The 23,653-nt window shown below is 33.9% G+C and overlaps 2 protein-coding genes across 2 annotated transcripts in view; both read left to right on the top strand.

The window, feature by feature from the left end:
• LOC147748365 (volume-regulated anion channel subunit LRRC8C-like) overlaps nucleotides 1-23,653 on the top strand; it is a 290,742-nt gene that overhangs the window by 223,593 nt on the left and 43,496 nt on the right. The gene's annotated exons all lie outside the window — the stretch shown is intronic.
• Nucleotides 270-21,871, top strand: LOC147748366 (uncharacterized). Its single transcript, XM_086960795.1, has 5 exons — nucleotides 270-1,233; nucleotides 11,549-11,592; nucleotides 19,088-19,525; nucleotides 20,747-20,962; nucleotides 21,041-21,871. The coding sequence occupies exons 3-5, from the start codon at nucleotides 19,088-19,090 to the stop codon at nucleotides 21,302-21,304; spliced, it is 918 nt and encodes a 305-aa protein (XP_086816921.1). The 5' UTR covers nucleotides 270-1,233; nucleotides 11,549-11,592; the 3' UTR covers nucleotides 21,305-21,871.

Here is a 23,653-nt window from a genome sequence, read left to right as displayed (position 1 = left end):
ATATATGAATAATACTGCCACATCATTCATAAGCATTCCCACATTATTACGATACATTCCATATCACTCAAAATTAGCACCTCATTCATCAAACATAAAACAACATCATACTCAAAAAAGCATTACATTATTTAAGTACTCAAATACATTACAAACAAATCACATTAGTTATAAACACGATCGCATCACTGAGGAATACAAACACATCCGAAAAATGATTCAACATTACTTATATATAGAGCACATTACTCAGAGACAACAGTACATTTGTCAGAAATACTTAAATATTAATGTGACTAACTAGATTTAAAGAAATGTGAACACGTGCAGACTTTTCATAAATAAGCAGCTATTTAACTGCACATATTTAGTAACTAGATTTAAAGAAATGTGAACACGTGCAGACTTTTCATAAATAAGCAGCTATTTAACTGCACATATTTAATGCGAATACGTCTATTAATATACGATGTATTTACATGTTATTTTTTTTTACTGTGCTATTTTGAAAAAGGTTTAACATATTTATTATTATACTAAGAACGAATAAGTGCATATAATATGATGCTTTGGGTAAAACAGAAACTAACTTAGTTTTCCTGAAATGTAGACCGATTTGAAGAAACGAAACTGCAACAACTTTAACGTTCGCCTTTGCCCTTTTCGTTCCCATTGACATTTAGCAGCCAGCCTTTTTCGCACTCCAATTTTCTCACTAACCCTATGCATTTTTTTCTAAACAACCCTTTGTATTTTATTGCCCTTGGAGACTCTTATCAGATAAGAAGATCCTACTTAAACTGAAAGCCAAAAGAGTAGGTACAGACATTGGTACTTGGCGTCAGCAAACTTCTCTTGGATTGCGCTCTGTGATTATTCCCAAACTTCGACTACGCATTTACAAACATTTGGAATTATTTCCAAATTGCTATTGCAAAAGGTAAGCTTCTTTTTAACTTATTAAAAGACTTTTTCGTAAAAATAGCCTTAAATTATAACTATACAGAATTTACCAAAAAGCATCTTTAAATTAATATACCTAATAATTACTATGACTGTCCGACTTTAGAATGTTATTTAAAGCTTATAACTTATTATATGTACGTGCATATAATTATTTGCAACATTTCCCTTACAGCAAAATTACTTGGAGTACTTGGCTAAGGCGTTTACGACTACAGGAAATAAAATCGTAATTTGGAACAAACGCAAGAAATTTGGACACCATAAAACGTGAGTGGTTACGCAGTTTAAAATTATTCTTTACTTTTGAAGTTAATTCATGCTATTAAAAAATTATATATAGTAGCAAGAATTATCTTTGACAAGGTTAGCTAAGGTAGTATACAACCAGTATGTAATTATATATTTCCGCAAGCAAAATAGCAAAATGGAACTGCGCAATTTAATATTTTCCTTGCAATTCGTCTCGGCAATATTTACAGCGGTACAATTTGGAATTAGCAGAACATAGGATTGTTTTTATGTTCGCACACGCATTCCCAAAAACAAATACGATGCTTCACATAGCAGTACCTGTTCGACAATTATTAAAATACAAATGCGATTGAAAATACTTATAGAAGTAGGTGTTCGACAGTTATTTCAAAATACAAATGCAATTGAAAATACTTGTACAAAGTAATATTCGCCACACAGCCAATATTTGAACAAGCTTCGCTATATATTTACAGTGATATCAATGATTGTTTGTACGAAATTTTATAAGTCAGATATTTTGCAAGTCAGCGACAGCTCGTGGAGGGAGTTACGGTAGGGCAGGAGGGTAGGGAGGGAGAGGGGCAGGGCGGAGGTTGCTAAAAAACGGCATATAGATAATTGCTAGTAAGTAAACAATTTAATTAATAAAACAAAATTTGCACCTCGCACTGCATTGTAGTTTGCGATCCAAGGAGCACTACGAAATTCGTTTTATTAATTAAATTGTTTACTTACCTGCAATTATCCATATGCCAGTTCCTAGCAACGTCCGCCCTGCCCTTCCCTCTCTCCACCCTCTTGCCCCGCTGTAACTGCCTCCACGAACCGTTGCTGTTGCAAGCATACATAAAGTAGCAATGGGTAAAAACTGCATCACATATATATAAATAAACATACCAATATATCACAAGCATTGTTATTTAGGAAACATTTCTTCACGCGTTCGTGTAAAAGTCACTTTTGGAAATGTAAAATACGCTTTAACGACATAGCAAAGTTTTACAACACGCTTCGGTATTCTAAACTAGCAATGCTTAAAAAATAAATCTTAATGCTTTTATACATGTAACTATTTTGTTAAGCATCGCCATTTTACATTTGAAACGCACGATACTGTGCATACAAGTCAGTTTAAGTTATGCAATTTACAAGCATTGCATCGTTCTAAACTTTTACAGCAGGGTTCGATGTTCTACACAATTTACGTAATACCACTTTAAAAATGTATTTCGCATACTGCTACAATTTATTTATAAGTATTTACTCCGAATAATTATCAAGAAGCATTTTTATGACAATAAGAAAGCAGTAAGTTACACATGCGTCTAAATATGCGCGAGAAACATTACATTCGAACCACGCTTACATACTAATATTTAATGTACAGTAACTTCATGCATCATTTAAATACTGACAAATATCGAAAAAGTTATTACTTACTATTAATACTCGCATTACGAACAGTTGAAATCTTCGACAAAGTCCTAAACGCGCAGTAAAGACTTAGCGTACTGTACGTCAATCCGCACGTTGCATTACGTGATACAACCGGCAATAGTGATTGGCTACTAAAAAGACGTCACTTCAAAAAATGCGACGCTTTTACATACGTAACACCACGCACCGATAGAAATCACCATTCTCAGTAATATTCGTGTTTATACATGCGTATATATTTTTTAACAAAATACCTTACAATAAAAGATTTACGTGGCATTTTTAAATGCGATGCTTTTAGATGCGTAACGCCACGCAGCGATAGAAATCACCATTATCAGCCTAATATGACGTGTTTATACATGCGTATATGTTTTTTAACCAAATACCTTAAAATAAAAGATTCAAGTGGCATTTTTAAATGCGAGCCTTTTAGATACGTAACGCCACGCAGCGATAGAAATCACCATTATCAGCCTAATATAACGTGTTTATACATGCGTATATGTTTTTTAACCAAATACCTTAAAATAAAAGATTCAAGTGGCATTTTTAAATGCAATGCTTTTAGATACGTAACGCCACGCAGCGATAGAAATCACCATTGTCAGAGTAATATGACGTGTTTATACCTTAAAAATAAAAGATTCACGTAGCATATATTTAACAGAACATCCTACACAAAACATATTCATTATTGGCATTTGAACAACACTTACATACTATTATTTACAGTACAGTTATTTCATGCATCCATTTAAATACCTTGGTAAATGCAAAGATATATTACTTACTAGTAATAGTCAAATCACGAACAGTTAAAATCTTTAACAAAGACCGTAAATATTACTAAAGAATTAGCCTACTTTACGTCGATCCGCACGTTGCAAACGCATCGACATACATAACTTACTAAAATACGTCAATATTGCATTTATATAAAATAAGTAACATATACTGTTTGCAAATATCGTTACCATACAGCACGAAGAAGTTAGCAATATAATGATACGTTTGCAATGAGAAAAGAGCACAAATACATTGGCAACAGCAAAATACACGTACAAATAAATACCCAATCACAGCATACTAACATTTTAGGCACGCATTCTTTTTAAACTTAATTAACATATGCGATGCTTACAACATGCTATATGCTTATACTCTTACGTATTAGAGACAACGAAATAATAATTAAAATCAATGTTAAAATTTACATTAACGTAAAAGTATACAATAGTTATCTAATGCATGCATTTTAAACAGTAATTACATAAAATATATATTACTTACGATTAAGAAAAACATCGGGAACAGCCAACTTCTTCACACGCCGCGAAACTCGTATTAAAGAGTTTGAGTACTTGACGTCAATCACCACGTTGCATCACGTGATGCAATTCGACACATGTGATTGGCTACTGATCGCGGTAGTAAAATACAAGCAAGATAGCACATAAAGCGCCGCGCAACCACACAAAAGAAAATCTTCACAACATTTATGTTACGATACACATAAAAAATAAGTATGACATATATCAAATATAAAGAGAATTTCTGCATGTTAGATGGAGGCCTACTGAAAGCAATGTATTTGATGAATGGTAAATGGTGGTTTTTCATTTAATTTAGGACACATAGTCGCTATGTGATTATTTGAGGAAAACGATAAAGTTTCTTGAAAATAGTCTAATGGTCTACTGTAGCAGCCAGGCAGAAAACTGAGATATAGCAATATGTTCATTTATTTGTTTTTTGAACTTCAATAAAGGCTCCACATGCCTCGCGTTGCATGAGAATCACTAAATAAAATATCACAAGTATATCCTCGTGTGTTAGAGCGAAATTCAGGGCTCAATGTCTTTACCTAATAGCGCACTCATTAAGGAATATAGTTTTGTGTTGGTTATCAAACAGTTTGCGACAGGTAATGTTGGCAAGAAAAGACATTATACATAGTATGCACATAGCTAAACACATTAACATTGCAGTCAGTATATATGAACATGTTATACACAGAATTGAAAAGAGAGTTTTTAAGTTGTCTTTTAAATGAAAATGCCACGGATGGGTACAGACTACGGACTTAGAGAAAGAGAATTTCTGCATGTTAGATGGAGGCCTGCTTAAAGCAATGTGTTGGATGGATGGTAAATGGTGGTTTTGGATTGAAATTGAGTTAATAATTGCAATGTGGTTATTTGGTGAAAACAGTAAAGTTTCTTAAAAATAGATTGATAATCTGCTGTAACAGCCAGGCTCTATAGGAAGCATTCTACTGTTATGTTAGAGAATATCTATGCCTGTAGTGCACTGTCTATTGAGTTTGTACACATCAGTTAATTTTAAAGGCTAAGGATGAGAATGGAAGAGAGATCAGGGGGGTGACAGAGGGAGAAGGAGGTCAACATCTGGGAATCTTTACAAATATAACAAAGTGTAGAAAACTGTAAAATATCAATATGTTCATTCAATTGTTTTTTAAACTTCAATGAAGGCTCCACATGCCTCACGTTGCATGGGCATGACATGATAAAAAACAACAAATACATCCCTGTGTGTTAGAATGTGCGAGATTCAGGGCTCAATGTGATACTAAATGGCACAATCAACATGTTGCATATAGTTTTGTGTTGCTTATGAAACAGTTTTGTAAATGAAAGACCTTTGCCATATTCTGGTTATTCATGAATCTATTATTTGAAGTGCTTGCATTCTATTTTTCGTATAATTTAGACATTAAGTCATTGTAATAGATTGGTAGTGGTGGTGTTTTGATAGGCGCACTTCAAAAAGTAATGTTCCATTTTTTACAAACATGCTCTTTTTATGCATTTCAATTTATGTTGCCTTTCCACTTGTAAACACTTTAGATCATTTGTCCTATTAGAGAAACTCCACTCTGAATCTGCACTCTGAAGCTCCACTCTGAATATGCACTCTAAAGCTCCACTCTGAATCTCCACTCTAAATATGCACTCTGAAGCTCCACTCTGAAGCTCCACTCTGAAGCTTTACTCTAAAGCTCCACTCTGAATCTGCACTCTGAAGCTCCACTCTAAATATGCACTCTAAAGCTCCACTCTGAATGTTCACTCTAAAGCTCCACTCTGAAGCTCCACTCTGAAGCTCCACTCTGAATATGCACTCTAAAGCTCCACTCTGAAGCTCCACTCTAAATATGCACTCTAAAGCTCCACTCTGAATCTCCACTCTGAATCTGTCCTCTAAAGCTCTACTCTAAATATGCACTCTAAAGCTCCACTCTAAATCTCCACTCTAGAGCTCCACTTTGAAGCTCCACTCTGAAGCTCCACTCTGAAGCTCCACTCTGAAGCTCCACTCTGAAGCTTTACTCTGAAGCTCCACTCTGAAGCTTTACTGTGAAGCTTTACTCTAAAGCTCCACTCTGAATCTGCACTCTGAAGCTCCACTCTAAATATGCACTCTAAAGCTCCACTCTGAATGTTCACTCTAAAGCTCCACTCTGAAGCTCCACTCTGAAGCTCCACTCTAAATATGCACTCTAAAGCTCCACTCTGAAGCTCCACTCTAAATATGCACTCTAAAGCTCCACTCTGAATCTCCACTCTAAATCTGCACTCTGAAGCTCCACTCTAAATATGCACTCTAAAGCTCCACTCTAAATATGCACTCTAAAGCTCCACTCTAAATCTCCACTCTAGAGCTCCACTTTGAAGCTCCACTCTGAAGCTCCACTCTGAAGCTCCACTCTGAAGCTTTACTCTGAAGCTCCACTCTGAAGCTCCACTCTGAAGCTTTACTCTAAAGCTCCACTTTCAAGCTCCACTCTGAAGCTTTACTCTGAAGCTCCACTCTGAAGCTTTACTCTAAAGCTCCACTCTGAATCTACACTCTGAAGCTCCACTTTAAATATGCACTCTAAAGCTCCACTCTAAATATGCACTCTAAAGCTCCACTCTAAATCTCCACTCTAGAGCTCCACTTTGAAGCTCCATTCTGAAGCTCCACTCTGAAGCTCCACTCTGAAGCTCCACTCTGAAGCTCCACTCTAAATATGCACTCTAAAGCTCCACTCTGAAGCTCCACTCTAAATATGCACTCTAAAGCTCCACTCTAAATATGCACTCTAAAGCTCCACTCTAAATCTCCACTCTAGAGCTCCACTTTGAAGCTCCACTCTGAAGCTCCACTCTGAAGCTCCACTCTGAAGCTTTACTCTGAAGCTCCACTCTGAAGCTCCACTCTGAAGCTTTACTCTAAAGCTCCACTTTGAAGCTCCACTCTGAAGCTTTACTCTGAAGCTCCACTCTGAAGCTCCACTCTGAAGCTTTACTCTAAAGCTCCACTCTGAATCTACACTCTGAAGCTCCACTCTAAATATGCACTCTAAAGCTCCACTCTAAATATGCACTCTAAAGCTCCACTCTAAATCTCCACTCTAGAGCTCCACTTTGAAGCTCCATTCTGAAGCTCCACTCTGAAGCTCCACTCTGAAGCTCCACTCTGAAGCTCCACTCTAAATATGCACTCTAAAGCTCCACTCTGAAGCTCCACTCTAAATATGCACTCTAAAGCTCCACTCTAAATCTCCACTCTAGAGCTCCACTTTCAAGCTCCACTCTGAAGCTCCACTCTGAAGCTCCACTCTGAAGCTCCACTCTGAAGCTTTACTCTGAAGCTCCACTCTGAAGCTTTACTCTGAAGCTCCACTCTAAAGCTCCACTCTGAAGCTTTACTCTAAAGCTCCACTCTGAATCTGCACTCTGAAGCTCCACTCTAAATATGCACTCTAAAGCTCCACTCTGAATGTTCACTCTAAAGCTCCACTCTGAAACTCCACTCTGAAGCTCCACTCTGAAGCTCCACTCTAAATATGCACTCTAAAGCTCCACTCTGAATCTCCACTCTGAATCTGCCCTCTAAAGCTCTACTCTAAATATGCACTCTAAAGCTCCACTCTAAAGCTCCACTCTAGAGCTCCACTTTGAAGCTCCACTCTGAAGCTCCACTCTGAAGCTCCACTCTGAAGCTCCACTCTGAAGCTCCACTCTGAAGCTCCACTCTAAATATGCACTCTAAAGCTCCACTCTGAATCTCCACTCTGAATCTGCCCTCTAAAGCTCTACTCTAAATATGCACTCTAAAGCTCCACTCTAAAGCTCCACTCTAGAGCTCCACTTTGAAGCTCCACTCTGAAGCTCCACTCTGAAGCTTTACTCTGAAGCTCCACTCTGAAGCTCCACTCTGAAGCTTTACTCTAAAGCTCCACTTTGAAGCTCCACTCTGAAGCTTTACTCTGAAGCTCCACTCTGAAGCTCCACTCTGAAGCTTTACTCTAAAGCTCCACTCTGAATCTACACTCTGAAGCTCCACTCTAAATATGCACTCTAAAGCTCCACTCTAAATATGCACTCTAAAGCTCCACTCTAAATCTCCACTCTAGAGCTCCACTTTGAAGCTCCATTCTGAAGCTCCACTCTGAAGCTCCACTCTGAAGCTCCACTCTGAAGCTCCACTCTAAATATGCACTCTAAAGCTCCACTCTGAAGCTCCACTCTAAATATGCACTCTAAAGCTCCACTCTAAATATGCACTCTAAAGCTCGACTCTAAATCTCCCCTCTAGAGCTCCACTTTGAAGCTCCACTCTGAAGCTCCACTCTGAAGCTCCACTCTGAAGCTTTACTCTGAAGCTCCACTCTGAAGCTCCACTCTGAAGCTTTATTCTAAAGCTCCACTTTGAAGCTCCACTCTGAAGCTTTACTCTGAAGCTCCACTCTGAAGCTCCACTCTGAAGCTTTACTCTAAAGCTCCACTCTGAATCTACACTCTGAAGCTCCACTCTAAATATGCACTCTAAAGCTCCACTCTAAATATGCACTCTAAAGCTCCATTCTAAATCTCCACTCTAGAGCTCCACTTTGAAGCTCCATTCTGAAGCTCCACTCTGAAGCTCCACTCTGAAGCTCCACTCTGAAGCTCCACTCTAAATATGCACTCTAAAGCTCCACTCTGAAGCTCCACTCTAAATATGCACTCTAAAGCTCCACTCTAAATCTCCACTCTAGAGCTCCACTTTGAAGCTCCACTCTGAAGCTCCACTCTGAAGCTCCACTCTGAAGCTCCACTCTGAAGCTTTACTCTGAAGCTCCACTCTGAAGCTTTACTCTGAAGCTCCACTCTAAAGCTCCACTCTGAAGCTTTACTCTAAAGCTCCACTCTGAATCTGCACTCTGAAGCTCCACTCTAAATATGCACTCTAAAGCTCCACTCTGAATGTTCACTCTAAAGCTCCACTCTGAAGCTCCACTCTATAGCTCCACTCTGAAGCTCCACTCTAAATATGCACTCTAAAGCTCCACTCTGAATCTCCACTCTGAATCTGCCCTCTAAAGCTCTACTCTAAATATGCACTCTAAAGCTCCACTCTAAAGCTCCACTCTAGAGCTCCACTTTGAAGCTCCACTCTGAAGCTCCACTCTGAAGCTCCACTCTGAAGCTCCACTCTGAAGCTCCACTCTAAATATGCACTCTAAAGCTCCACTCTGAATCTCCACTCTGAATCTGCCCTATAAAGCTCTACTCTAAATATGCACTCTAAAGCTCCACTCTAAAGCTCCACTCTAGAGCTCCACTTTGAAGTTCCACTCTGAAGCTCCACTCTGAAGCTCCACTCTGAAGCTCCACTCTGAAGCTCCACTCTGAAGCTCCACTCTAAATATGCACTCTAAAGCTCCACTCTGAATCTCCACTCTGAATCTGCCCTCTAAAGCTCTACTCTAAATATGCACTCTAAAGCTCCACTCTAAAGCTCCACTCTAGAGCTCCACTTTGAAGCTCCACTCTGAAGCTCCACTCTGAAGCTCCACTCTGAAGCTCCACTCTGAAGCTCCACTCTGAAGCTTTACTCTGAAGCTCCACTCTGAAGCTCCACTCTAAATATGCACTCTAAAGCTCCACTCTGAAGCTCCACTCTAAATATGCACTCTAAAGCTCCACTCTAAATCTCCACTCTAGAGCTCCACTCTGAAGCTCCACTCTGAAGCTCCACTCTGAAGCTCCACTCTAAAGCTCCACTCTGAATCTCCACTCTGAATCTGTCCTCTAAAGCTCTACTCTAAATATGCACTCTAAAGCTCCACTCTAAATCTCCACTCTAGAGCTCCACTTTGAAGCTCCACTCTGAAGCTCCACTCTGAAGCTCCACTCTGAAGCTCCACTCTGAAGCTTTACTCTGAAGCTCCACTCTGAAGCTTTACTCTGAAGCTTTACTCTAAAGCTCCACTCTGAATCTGCACTCTGAAGCTCCACTCTAAATATGCACTCTAAAGCTCCACTCTGAATGTTCACTCTAAAGCTCCACTCTGAAGCTCCACTCTGAAGCTCCACTCTAAATATGCACTCTAAAGCTCCACTCTGAATCTCCACTCTGAATCTGCACTCTGAAGCTCCACTCTAAATATGCACTCTAAAGCTCCACTCTAAATATGCACTCTAAAGCTCCACTCTAAATCTCCACTCTAGAGCTCCACTTTAAAGCTCCACTCTGAAGCTCCACTCTGAAGCTTTACTCTAAAGCTCCACTCTGAATCTGCACTCTGAAGCTCCACTCTAAATATGCACTCTAAAGCTCCACTCTGAATGTTCACTCTAAAGCTCCACTCTGAAGCTCCACTCTGAAGCTGCACTCTGAAGCTCCACTCTAAATATGCACTCTAAAGCTCCATTCTGAATCTCCACTCTGAATCTGCACTCTCATGCTCCACTCTGAATCTGCACTCTAAGGCACTATTCTGAATATGCACTCTAAAGCTCCACTCTGAAGCTCCACTCTGAAGCTCCACTCTGAAGCTCCACTCTGAAGCTCCACTCTAAATATGCACTCTAAAGCTCCACTCTGAAGCTCCACTCTAAATATGCACTCTAAAGCTTCACTCTGAATCTCCACTCTGAATCTGCACTCTGACGCTCTACTCTGAATCTGCAGTCTAAAGCTCCACTCTGAATATGCACTGTGAAGCTCCACTCTAAATCTGCACTCTGAAGCTCCATTTTAAAGCTCCACTTAGAAGCACCACTCTGAAGCTCTACTTTGACTCTGCACTCTAATGCTCCAACCTGAAGCAGTAGGTGCTTGGAGATGCAAAAAAAAGTATTTCACAGTGCAAAGTAACAGTCGTAAAATTTGAGCTGAACATAACAATCTGCAGTTTCACACATTACATTGGTGTTAGCTGCATTACTACATAATTAATTGTCAAAGGCAAATTTCTGATTTTAATGGTGTATTCTGCAAACCAGACATCATTGTCTCTACTGCCCAGTGATGTGATCAAATGCTTTCAGATTTTAAATATACAGAAGTTAAGCACTACCTTCATAGGATGCTCGTACAATGGTCTGTCATTAATTTATCCTCCAGGTTCAAAAGCATTCTTGAACTGCAACAGGTATTAATGAGTTAAAGGGCAGAAGGGGTCAAGAGAAGAAAGAAAGACGCAAAAGACAGCCAGAGCACAAAGGCAGGTGCTGGCAATGCCAAAACAGAATCAGGGGCAGTACCAATGTCAGGTGACATCAGCAAAAGCCAAATTATCTCAGGAACGCCCCCATGTCTGGTCTGGCATTGCCAAACAAGCCCCTAATCCAACAGCTAAGCTCCATTTATGAAGGCAGCCAATGAATGCCGAGGGCCAACCCAAACACACACACAATACTTATTAGGTTTTTGCCTGCGCAAAAAAAATGCACAGAATGCATCTTTTTAGCGAGGCAAAACATAAAAAATAATATTATCATATTACCCTTGTAAAAATGATGTAGCTAATAGTCTATAAATGGCATTATCTGTATAAAAATTAAAATATTATTATAATACTAATTTTACCATTTACTTACTTCTACAGAATATTACCAAAGCAGCATATTACCAAAAAAGAAAACAACAAAGGTAAGACATTTATTTAACTATTATATATTTCTATGTTAACTAACATTACCCATCATAGATACAATTGACATTGTTAGATAAACAAAACGTAAATTAAACATATTACACAAATCTAATTGTTATATCTAACAACATAAGTATTACTAATAATTTATAAAACCAAATATTATATAAAGGATTAAAACATGCACAAAATAATACAAGCAGATTACCATCAAGGACATGACAAATTCTCAGTTATATCAAAAGGCAAACAATGTTTACCAAATAGTACATTTGCTATTATTCATAACTTTGAAAAACCAGCACAAATATGGAACAAAGATGATTTGCATTACATTATGGATCTAGGTGATGCTTTATATAAAGATATGCACAGTTTTAATAAACAAGATCTTATGCATCCTGATGATTTACCTAAATATATTACACATACAAACAACATATATTCTATAAAAAAATGTCAACCATACTACGGAAATATATTACAACAATTTGATACATTATACCCAGACATACAAACAGCATTAACAATATCATTAATAAATTCAGGAGTATTACTCTGCATGGATATATACGTTATATCTATAATAAAAAGTGAAGATCATTATTATATCTTTGATTCACATAGTAGAGGCATCAATGGAATGCCACATCCACATGGAACAAGTATACTTTTACAAAAAAAAACTTTACCTGATGTAATGAACTACATTTACAATTTAGCTCACCAAATTAAAAAAAATAATGAAGATAATGTACCATTCGAATTAACTGGATTAAAAATACAAAGCATAAACAAAAAATCATTAAAAAAGGCAAAACAAAATTACCTTAAAAAAGCACCATGTACAGAATCACAATACTTTATGCATACTACAAATGAAATTAAACTATTACACGCTAGTGCAAGTACATCTTACCAAGAATCTGTATCTACAAAGTTGCTTACAAGAAATATACTTACAGTAACAAAAGAACTTACATCAAGTACAGAAAAAACAATTACAGATATTGGCAACAAGCGGTCTTCATCTAACAAGAGACAACGACCAAATACTGAAACTTCCAAAAACATTAAGAAAAAAAAAAAAACTGCACACAATAGTATACACGATAATGCTAATCTACCAACACCTCATAACACCAAAGACATCAAAAAAACAGCTATAGAACAACACTTCAATATACAAGCCATAAATACAAGCACTGTAAAAAACAGAATAATAAAAAAAAGCACAACACACACAAAACAAAACACACAAACAAAAAGCATAGATCACAATACATACACAAACACAACAAACAAACAAATATGTAACTCAGTGAAAACCAGTATATTAACAACTTCAGCAATAACTCAAGAATTACAAGTCCCTATTAATATACAAGAATTACAAAACTTTGAGGAAAAAGAAAATATTACATCTAAAGCAATCACATGTAATATTAACATTAAAATACAGTCAGATGAAATGAATAATAATGAAAACAAAATTAACACAGAACATAACATCTACATTGCAAATAGTATATTTGCAATCATATATAACTGCACCCACAATGCATCTAAGTGGACTGAACAAGACCTTAATAATATAATGCAATTAAGTTACAACTTACAAACAGAAATAGAAATATTTTATGGCAAAAAGAAAATAGAAATAGCAGACATACCTAGCTACATAGATCACAATAATATAATATCTGCAATAACATTTTATACAGATTGCTATTATAACATATCAGTGCAAAATACTTTACAAAAAGAAACTGCACTAGTATTAAATGATATGTTGACAACATATAATGCTATATTATTATTGATAAATAACAAAATATTTACAATAGGCAAAACAAGTAAATCATTCTTTATATATAATTGCAATACAACAGATCTAATAGAACATATATATATAAAATTAACAAGTACAGCCATAAGAATAGAAACAGCAAATAAAGTAATAGAATATCTATTACATCTTATTATTAATGAACTGTATACTAAAAATACTGATATTATAATACAATTAGTGCCAATTAATATACATACAATCCAAAAAAATTCGTTAAAAAAGACAATTCAAAGAAAGAAACGTAAAACTACAGCAAATACACCTAAACATATGATTGTACATACTGCACAAGCATCCCACATTACAAATAAAACTATTATATCTTCACCTACAAAAAGAAACAGTGATAATGCTGGCAAAAAAAATCAAAGCAATATTCATGAACACACAATAAAAGTATCGTTGCTACCACAAACTACTACCGAAAATTTACATACTAACACTTTAACTCAAGAATACATCACTATACATGAACACACACCAACAAATAATACACAACATAATGCTATTATAGAAAACATCACATTACAATCAAATATCATTGCCAAATTTCACCAAGAAATACAATCAGGGCCAGAATATATTTGCACTATTTGTAATCAAATGTGGCATAAAGAAACAGTAAGATCAACACATATCATTAAAAACCACAAAACATTTATACAATGTGATATAAGTTCACAAAAAACTGACCATATATGTAACACATGCTACAAATATATTAGTCGAAATAAAATACCTCCAAGTTCAGTATTTAATGGAATGAAATTTCCTGATATACCACCTGAACTATACCTACATAACTTAGAAGAAAGATTAGTTTCACCAAGAATACCTTTTCTACAAATAAGAACATTGCCGCGTGGTTTTCAAAAGTCGTTATCAGGTGCTGTTGTTAATGTACCAGCTGATGTAATGACTACTGTTACAATATTACCTAGACAAACACATGATAACATGACAATACCCATTAAATTAAAACGAAAACTAAGTTATAAATCATTCACACATTTAGAAAATGTCAGACCTAACATTGTAAAAAAAGCAGCCATTTATCTAGCAAGAAATAGTGCATTATTTAAAGAATATGGAATAACAATAAACAAAGATTGGGAATATACACCAGAAAGGACAAATGACAACATACACACTTCAGAAACAGAAAATACATCAAGCAGTTCAGATAACATACCAGCAGGTAACTTAGATACTATGTTAAATAATGAAACAATAACAACAGATAGCATTAATATTTTAAGTTTAGCACCTGCTGAACATAACATACCAAGAGGTTTATATGAAGATAAAGATTCAGAATACTTAGCATTCCCAACAATATTTGCCGGACAACGTAGACCAGCAAATGAAGATAGACATGTACCAGTACATTACAGTACAATTTGTAAATCTGAACTTAGAAATTGTGACAAAAGAGTAGCTCAATCAGTAACAAATATGTTTTTTAAACTTAAAAAATTGCAAATTAAACAAATACAAGACAAAATTTTCATATCACTTAGAAAGCATTTTAACAATGGGCAAGTTATAACAGTAAAACACATAAAAGAAAATTTAGAAGGAATACTACAATATAATGAAGGGTACAAAATTTTAAAGACAATACGCAGCTCACCTCCATATTGGGAGAATTGTAAAAAAGAAATATTTGCAATGCTAAGACAATTAGGAGTACCAACTTTTTTCCTAACATTGTCAGCGGCAGAAACAAGATGGTTTCATCTAATTAACATATTATTACGAATCAATGGAAACAAAGAATGCACTCCTGAAGAATTTGCTGATATGTCTTGGGAAAGCAAATGTACACTAATACAACAAAATCCAATTATATGTGCTCGCCATTTCGACTACCAAGTACGAAAATTATTCAATAGCATATTATTACATAATAGTAATCCTATTGGTAAAATAGTAGATTATTTTTACAGAGTAGAATTTCAACAACGTGGGTCACCACATATACATGCATTACTTTGGATACATAATGCACCTAGATATAATGAAGCTAACAATGATGAAGTAACACAATTTATTGATCAACATATAACGTGTGAAAAAACTGAAAACTCAGATATACAACATTTAATACCCTTGCAAAAACATGGACATACTAAAAACTGTCGCATAAAACATCAAAAAACATGTAAATACCAATATCCAAGATACCCTATGCGACATACTACTATATTAGAACCATTGCAATTAGAAACAACAAATGATCTCATAAAAGAACACATACAATTAATCCATACAACAATGCACACACAAGAATTTGCCACTTATACATTTGATGATTTTTTGCAACACATGAAATTAACTGAAGAACAATATATAACATGCATACAATATCGACTACAAAAAACAACTATAGCTCTAAAAAGAACTCCAGCAGAGTGTTATATAAATAACTACAACAACATAATATTACAGGCATGGCAAGCTAACATAGATATACAATACGTTTTAGATGCATATGCATGTGCTGTATATATTGTTTCTTATATTAGTAAATCTCAAAGAGGGTTAAGTAAAATCATTGCACAAGCTACAAAAGAAGTACAACACAATCCAAATATTAAAGAACAATTAAAACACATAGGAAATAAATTCTTAAATTGTACTGAAATTAGTGCACAAGAGGCAGCTTATCTAATACTACAAATACCATTACGAAAAGCTTCCCGATCATTTGTATTTATAAATACAAATAGACCAGATAAACGCACATATTTAATGAAAGACATAAATACAATAAATTCACTACCAGACACATCAACTGATATACAATTTGACAATATACTTGTAAAATACAGCACACGTCCATTAACATTGGAAAAAATAACACTAGCTGACTACGCATCTAATTACAATACAAAAAAACAAACTGCAAAAAAAAAAAAGGTTACAAACACGCATGATAACTTACTTTTAGAACTCAACTTTTATAGCTCGGATGATGAAGAAATAGAAATTAATAACATAGTTAATAAACAAAGCAATACTACATTCACTGATCGCAGAAAACAAAAAATTATACGATACTGCAGATTCAGCAAATTAAATGATCCTGAAAATTATTATAGAGAGTTATTATTGCTATTTTATCCCTGGCGAATAGAAAATAATATAATTGGTACAAAAGATACATACTATGAAAGATATCTAGAATTGCAAACAATTATTGATGCAAACCATTATATATATAATAAACAACATCAAATACTTTGCAAAAGTAATATATCAACAGAAAATGATGCAATCCTTACACCACCATTATCCCCAGTGATAAATATACAAGATGATTTACATAATGACAATACCCTATATGATCAAGAATTACAGTACGACATATCTTTGGATTTAGGAATTAGAAGTACTACAGAAGAAGAAGCCTTAATAAATAATATGTTACCAGAAGACAAATACAATGAACTAATGCTAAATTTAACATTAGAACAAATAAACTTCATTTATCACCATCTAAATGCAATTAAAACACAAAAAGTACCTTTTTATACATTTTGTACTGGAGGTGCAGGAGTAGGAAAAAGCTTCCTGATAACAGCACTACATCAAACATTATTACGCTACTACAATACAAAAGCCGGAGAAAATCCAGAAAATGTTCATATATTACTAACAGCACCAACAGGTAAAGCAGCACATAATATACAAGGACAAACACTCCACAGTACTTTCAAAATACCAGTATCACAAACATTAACATATAAACAACTAACTCATGAAAACAGAAGCATACTTCAAAGTAAGCTTATGCATTTAAAAGTACTAATAATAGATGAAATATCAATGGTAGGTGCAAATATGTTTAATTTCATACACAATAGACTGCAAGAAATAAAAGCTTCTAACCAACCGTTTGGAGGAATATCAATATTAGCAATTGGAGATTTCTATCAATTAAAGCCCGTATTTGATACATACATATTTGACAATTCAAAACATTTGTATGGGCCATTAAGCACTAACTTGTGGAGAACACATTTTCAAATATATGAGCTTACAAAAATAATGAGACAACTAAATGACATGCCATTTGCAGAAATGCTCAACAGATTAAGAGTAGGAAAACACACAAAAAATGATATCACAAAGATAAAATCACGAGAAAAAGAACCTCCACAAAGTATTAAAAACAGTATACCATATATCATGGGTACTAACAAAGAAGTGAATGAAATAAATGACACAGTATTATTACAACATATGCAATATCATGCAGTTTATACCACATTAGCAATAGACACAGTTGCTTCAGACGTAAGTCAAGAAGTAAAAGAGAAAATATTAAAGCAATTACCAACAGACTCTACAAAAACAATGGGATTAGCAAGCACACTACACATTGCAATTAAACTTCGATATGATTTAACTGCAAATCTTGCAGTCAATGATGGATTAACAAATGGAGCAACAGGAACAATAGAATATGTTGATTGTACAAATAACATACCTATTATAATATGGATACATTTTGATAAAAAAAATATTGGTAAAAGTACAAGGCAACAAAATAAACATTTATACCATGCTAATATATCACATGAGTGGACACCAATATTGCCTATATCAAGACACTTTCAATACACTAAAAAATGTTTAACTATAATACGAAAGCAATTTCCATTACGGCAATCATCAGCAAGGACAATTCATAGAACACAAGGTGAGACAATTGAACCACTTTATATACACTTTAATAATACAAAAACACATCACCTACACTATGTAGCTATTAGTAGAGCTAAATCATTACAAAATATTTATATAAAAAACTTTGATGAAACAAAAATTGCAATACACCCAAAGGTCCATGAAGAAATGTTCCGATTAAAAACATATATGCCACTACAAATATCCATAACTCAAATATCACACTTTAAAAACAGCATTACTGTCATTGTACAAAATATACGCTCACTACAAAAAAATTTTAAATACATATCAGCTGACAGTAACATATTAAATGCTGATATTTTATGTTTCACAGAAATAAATACAACACATAAAGCAAGTACAGATGCATTTATACTTCCAAATTACAATATGCTAATATTTGATAAATACCATAACAAACAAACAAATCATGGGATTATAGTATATTATAAAACAAACCACAAAATACAACCAATTTTTACAACAGAAAAACAAATTGACATTTTGCAATTTACAAAACAAATACAAAACAATGACTACCTATTTGTAATAATCTACAAGCCACCAAAGGTAAGCATTCAAATACTATTTCAAATACTAACAACAATTTTAAATAATTTTCCAAATCATAAATATGTTATAATGGGTGATTTCAATGTTGATTTACAAAAACCAACACACAGTACAAATGTATTATTAGATAACATGTTAACAAAGTTTAACTGTGTTAAAAAAATAAACACACTTACAACAGATTACAATTCTATATTAGATCATATATTTACAAATGCAAACATACAACATTATGGAACTTTAGAGTCATATTACAGTGATCATAAACCAATTTGGACAGCTATTTAATTTATATGCATTAAAGCCAGTTATAATGTGACAATTTTACAATTATGATACCATATTAAATAATTGCATTTTTTTTACAGATGATTTCCATTCAAGATTTAAAGGACAACAAACCTGACGAAAGTAAGCCATACCAAAAAGCAATTCGTGTCAATATAATTCACTGTACTGGAAAAACATACTATCGCAATGCAAAGCAAGAAAATAAAGTAATGTATCATATGGCATTAGCAGATCAAACATCATCTTTAAAAGCTACTTGCTATAATGAAGATTATTATGCACAGACAAAAGAAGGATATGGAATGCTAATTCGGAATTACCTTTTGAAAAATGACACTCTAATTATCACAAAACAAAGTAAGATTTCAAGAATGCCACCAATTGAGATACCTGCAGAAATAATTCAAGAAGCAATTAATATTTTGCAACCACCAGCTCCACCAGTGTCTCCAATAAAGACAGTGAGAGAAGTGAGTGTAAAAACACTCCTAAGCGTCTCCGGAACGATAATTGAGGTGAGCTATATCTTTATGCTTATCATTTATACTACTGCATTTTTTGACTACCAAATAAGGTACACTTTTAAAAAGTTAAAACTTGCATGTTACTAAATGTATCTATCATCAAATAGAAATATGTATTACAGTACTAAAATGTTTTAAAAAAAAGCAAATCCAATAATTGCCTAGAAAAACTATCAACATATGTTGTTCCTTATGATTAATATCTGTGTAACTATGTAAAATTATTTACATTAATATTGCTATTCTCCCCAAAAAATTACAGGTAAGTAATCTACAACTTATAAAAATACACAAACTACAGAACATATGCAAATACTTTGAAATTGCATTTACTAAGGGTACTAAGGAAATAAATTATGCAACCATTGTGCATTAAAACTATCATACAACTAATGTATGCACCATTAAATAACAGGTAAGTAAGCTAAATACTATACTACACTTATTGCTAAGTATTTGCATAACGTAAACATATATGCAAATACAATATAATACTATGCATACCATACATATCACAACAAAAGTGTGCACCATTTAATAACAGGTAAGTAATATAAATTATACTACACTATTTAGTAAACTATGAGACCAATAACAATAAAGAGCAAACTTAATATACCCAATCACTCTATCATTAAACAATACCCCCCACCATAAAACAGGTGTCACAACATATATGAAGTTGTACCTATAACAGTAGCTACTTCCTGTACTATTAGCATTGTGGCATGCAGTAAAATCTGCATACCAACCACAATGCTAATAATGCTATTAATGCATTAACATATAGACAAGAACACACAACACAAATTACCACTTTTACGAAGCCCACAACAAACTCATTTCCCACCTAAATCTCACTAATTTATAATATAACTGATATAGACTGTAAGCAGCAAAATTAAAAGGTAAGTAAACTAATAATTGAATTATTAGCATATTCTTTTCATAGCTATAGCATTCTATAACAGCAAATTGCACATACAAAATGCAATTACTAAAGATTGTAAGTTAATACAAGTCTTGTAACAAAAGAAAGTAACACAAACACGAAAAAAAACAATTATTACCAACAAATAAATATGTGAAATTTAGTTGTTTTGTTTGCAAAGACTGTCATGTCAACAATAATCATATTTCAAATTAAGCAAAAACCAGCACAATCCATGTTAGTAAGTAAAAAATATATAATGAACATATACTATTTTACAGGAAGAACAAACAAAAAATATATTCGTTGGAGGCCAAGAAACACAATTGAAAAGTATCACTGTCAAAGATACTACGGACTCTGTGAAAATTACTCTATGGAGAGAGGCAGCTGACTTCCCAATAGTAATTGGACAATATATACATTTATCGCACGTAACGGTACATGAATTTAACAAAGAAAAGATTTTAAACACAACCCGCCATACAAAAATACAGGTAAGTAAAATTTTACATTGCAATTAATAGTTAGTTAATATGAGTAAATGAATTAATACTAAAACAGTATCTTTGCAGGTAATAAAACCACCCGAAGAAAACCTTGATGTAACTATTTATGGATTAGACAAACTACATCATGAAACAAGCATGGTAACAGTACAAGTAAATGGGACAGAAGATTTCCAATCCATGGAAATTAACAATACTACTTTAATGGACTTTTTGCATATAAGCTATGATGTAGACAACTTAGCAGACACCTTAATGAAACATCTACCATTATATGTAAAGATAACATTTTGCAATGGATCAATCATAAACATCATTGAGAACATATGATGTCAGCAATTATACCATATTTAACAAATGTTAGGTACTAAAAATACAATTGATGTTTACAATGTTGGTTTGCACAAGTTTAATTAACACAACATATATATATATATTGTTTAAAGTGTTTGATACAAAACTAAATCACAAAATTACTTTTGAGTGCAAATAATGGTTTGAAATGCTTTTATCATATTTACTGTGTGGAATTTACTAAAAATGTTGTCTACTATAAATACAAATAATGTTTACAATGTAACATTACACACGATTTAATAAGACAATACATATATATATCGCTTAAGATGTGTTTCGTACAAAACTAGATAACAAAATTACTTTAAATTGCTAATCACTTTTTGCAATGCTTTTATTAGAATAACTGTATGTGACTTACTATACAAATCTTAAGTAATTTTTATATACAATCTATAGTTATACATTTGATTAGATTTTCTAAGTATGACATATGCAACTGTGAAGTTAAATAGTAAGTTTTAAAGAAATTGAGTGTTATTGATCATTTACATGTTGTATATTTACAATTAATAAAAAAAGTATAAAAGTGAGTTCAAATCAAAACTGTGTCATTAAAAAACTAGTTTACCTTTGCATTCTGATGGTGCACCTTTTCTAATCCTGTCAAACTTGCAAATTTAATGCCGCTATTACTTTTACTAACGCCTGTCATATCCATTGATTTACTAAAAGCTCTTACCTAATACCAGGACTGCAATAGAAAATGCTGCCTTGGAAATATCCTAAATACTTTACGCCAAGTTCACTTCTCTACATAATGGTAATGTACTTGACTACTAAATGAAAGCAATAACTAACACCTACTACGGTAAGTTATACTATTTTATAAAGTTATGTGTCAATCTGTAACTTGCTAAAATTAATTGTGCATTACTTATAACGCACCTACTGCCATCAAAATGCAACTACAATATACTTGCTGGGGGAGAGTGGTATACTCCCTGGAAAAATTCCCCCCACACTTTTTAATAACACAAACTTTAAGCAAGTTATCTCTTCTTGCTAAAGTAATTGTTGTATGAAAGTGTGTGGGACCTGCATCTTTACAAAGGATAAACTTCCACCAGTACACAGAAAATCATTAGAAAAATGCTAAATCTATTCTCTAATACAACCTAAGGAAGATAATGCTGCCATCAACCAATACACCAAGGCAGCAGTTAAGAAGTTAACTATACTCAGCATCCTAATGCATGTATTTATAACATATTTTTGGATACAATCTATAATTAGACATTTGCTAACATATTCTAAGTGTAACATTAGCAACTGTAAAGTTAAATAGTAAGTTTTAAAGAAATTGAGTGTTATTGATCGTTTACATGTTGTATATTTACAATTAATAAAAAAAGTGACAAAAAAGTGAGTTCAAATCAAAACTGTGTCATTAAAAAACTAGTTTACCTTTGCATTCTTATGTTGCACCTTTTCTAATCCTGTCAAACTTGCAAATTTAATGCCACTATTACTTTTACTAACGCCTGTCATATCCATTGATTTACTATAGCTCTTACCTAATACCAGGACTGCAATAGCCATGATACCTTGGTAATATTGTAAATACTTTACACCAAGTTCACTTCTCTACATAATGGTAATCAACTTGACTGCTAATTGAAACCAATAACTAACACCTACTACGGTAAGTTATACTATGTTATAAAGTTATGTGTCAAATCTGTAACTTTCTGAAAAATTAATTGTGCATTACTTATAAAACACCTACTGCCATCAAAATGCAACTACAATATACTTGCTGGGGGAGAGTGGTATACTCCCTGGAAAAATTCCCCCCACACTTTCTAATAACACAAACATTGGCAAGTTCTCTTCTTGCTAAAGTTATTGTTGTATGAAAGTGTGTGGGACATGCATCTTTACAAAGGATAAACTTCCACCAGTATAAAGAAAATCATTAGAACAATGCTAAATCTATTCTCTAGTACAACTTAAGGAAGATCGTGCTGCCATCAACCAATACACCAAGGCAGCAGTTAAGAAGTTAACTATACTCAGCATCCTAATGCATGTATTTATAACATTGTATTATTTGCCCTTTACAAGTTAAGACTAAGTATGTGTATAAAAAGATTATACTTGTATGTTACTTGTTCATTGCTGAACTATGTCTATACTTTATCACTTAAAAATAAAACTTTACCATGTAACTATATTTAACTCTATAACTGATACTAGCTTGCCATTCATTACCTGCTCTTTTACGTAAGTCTAGATCTGTCAACAATTTAATAGAAAGCCTAATGATGTAAACCTGCTACCGTAAACAATACTTTGAATACTTTCCTGAAACTTCCGTTT

Source organism: Lissotriton vulgaris, chromosome 1_1 (genome assembly GCF_964263255.1).
Source record: "Lissotriton vulgaris chromosome 1_1, aLisVul1.2, whole genome shotgun sequence".
Classification (NCBI taxonomy): domain Eukaryota; kingdom Metazoa; phylum Chordata; class Amphibia; order Caudata; family Salamandridae; genus Lissotriton; species Lissotriton vulgaris.
This window is presented reverse-complemented; position numbering and strand designations above follow the sequence as displayed.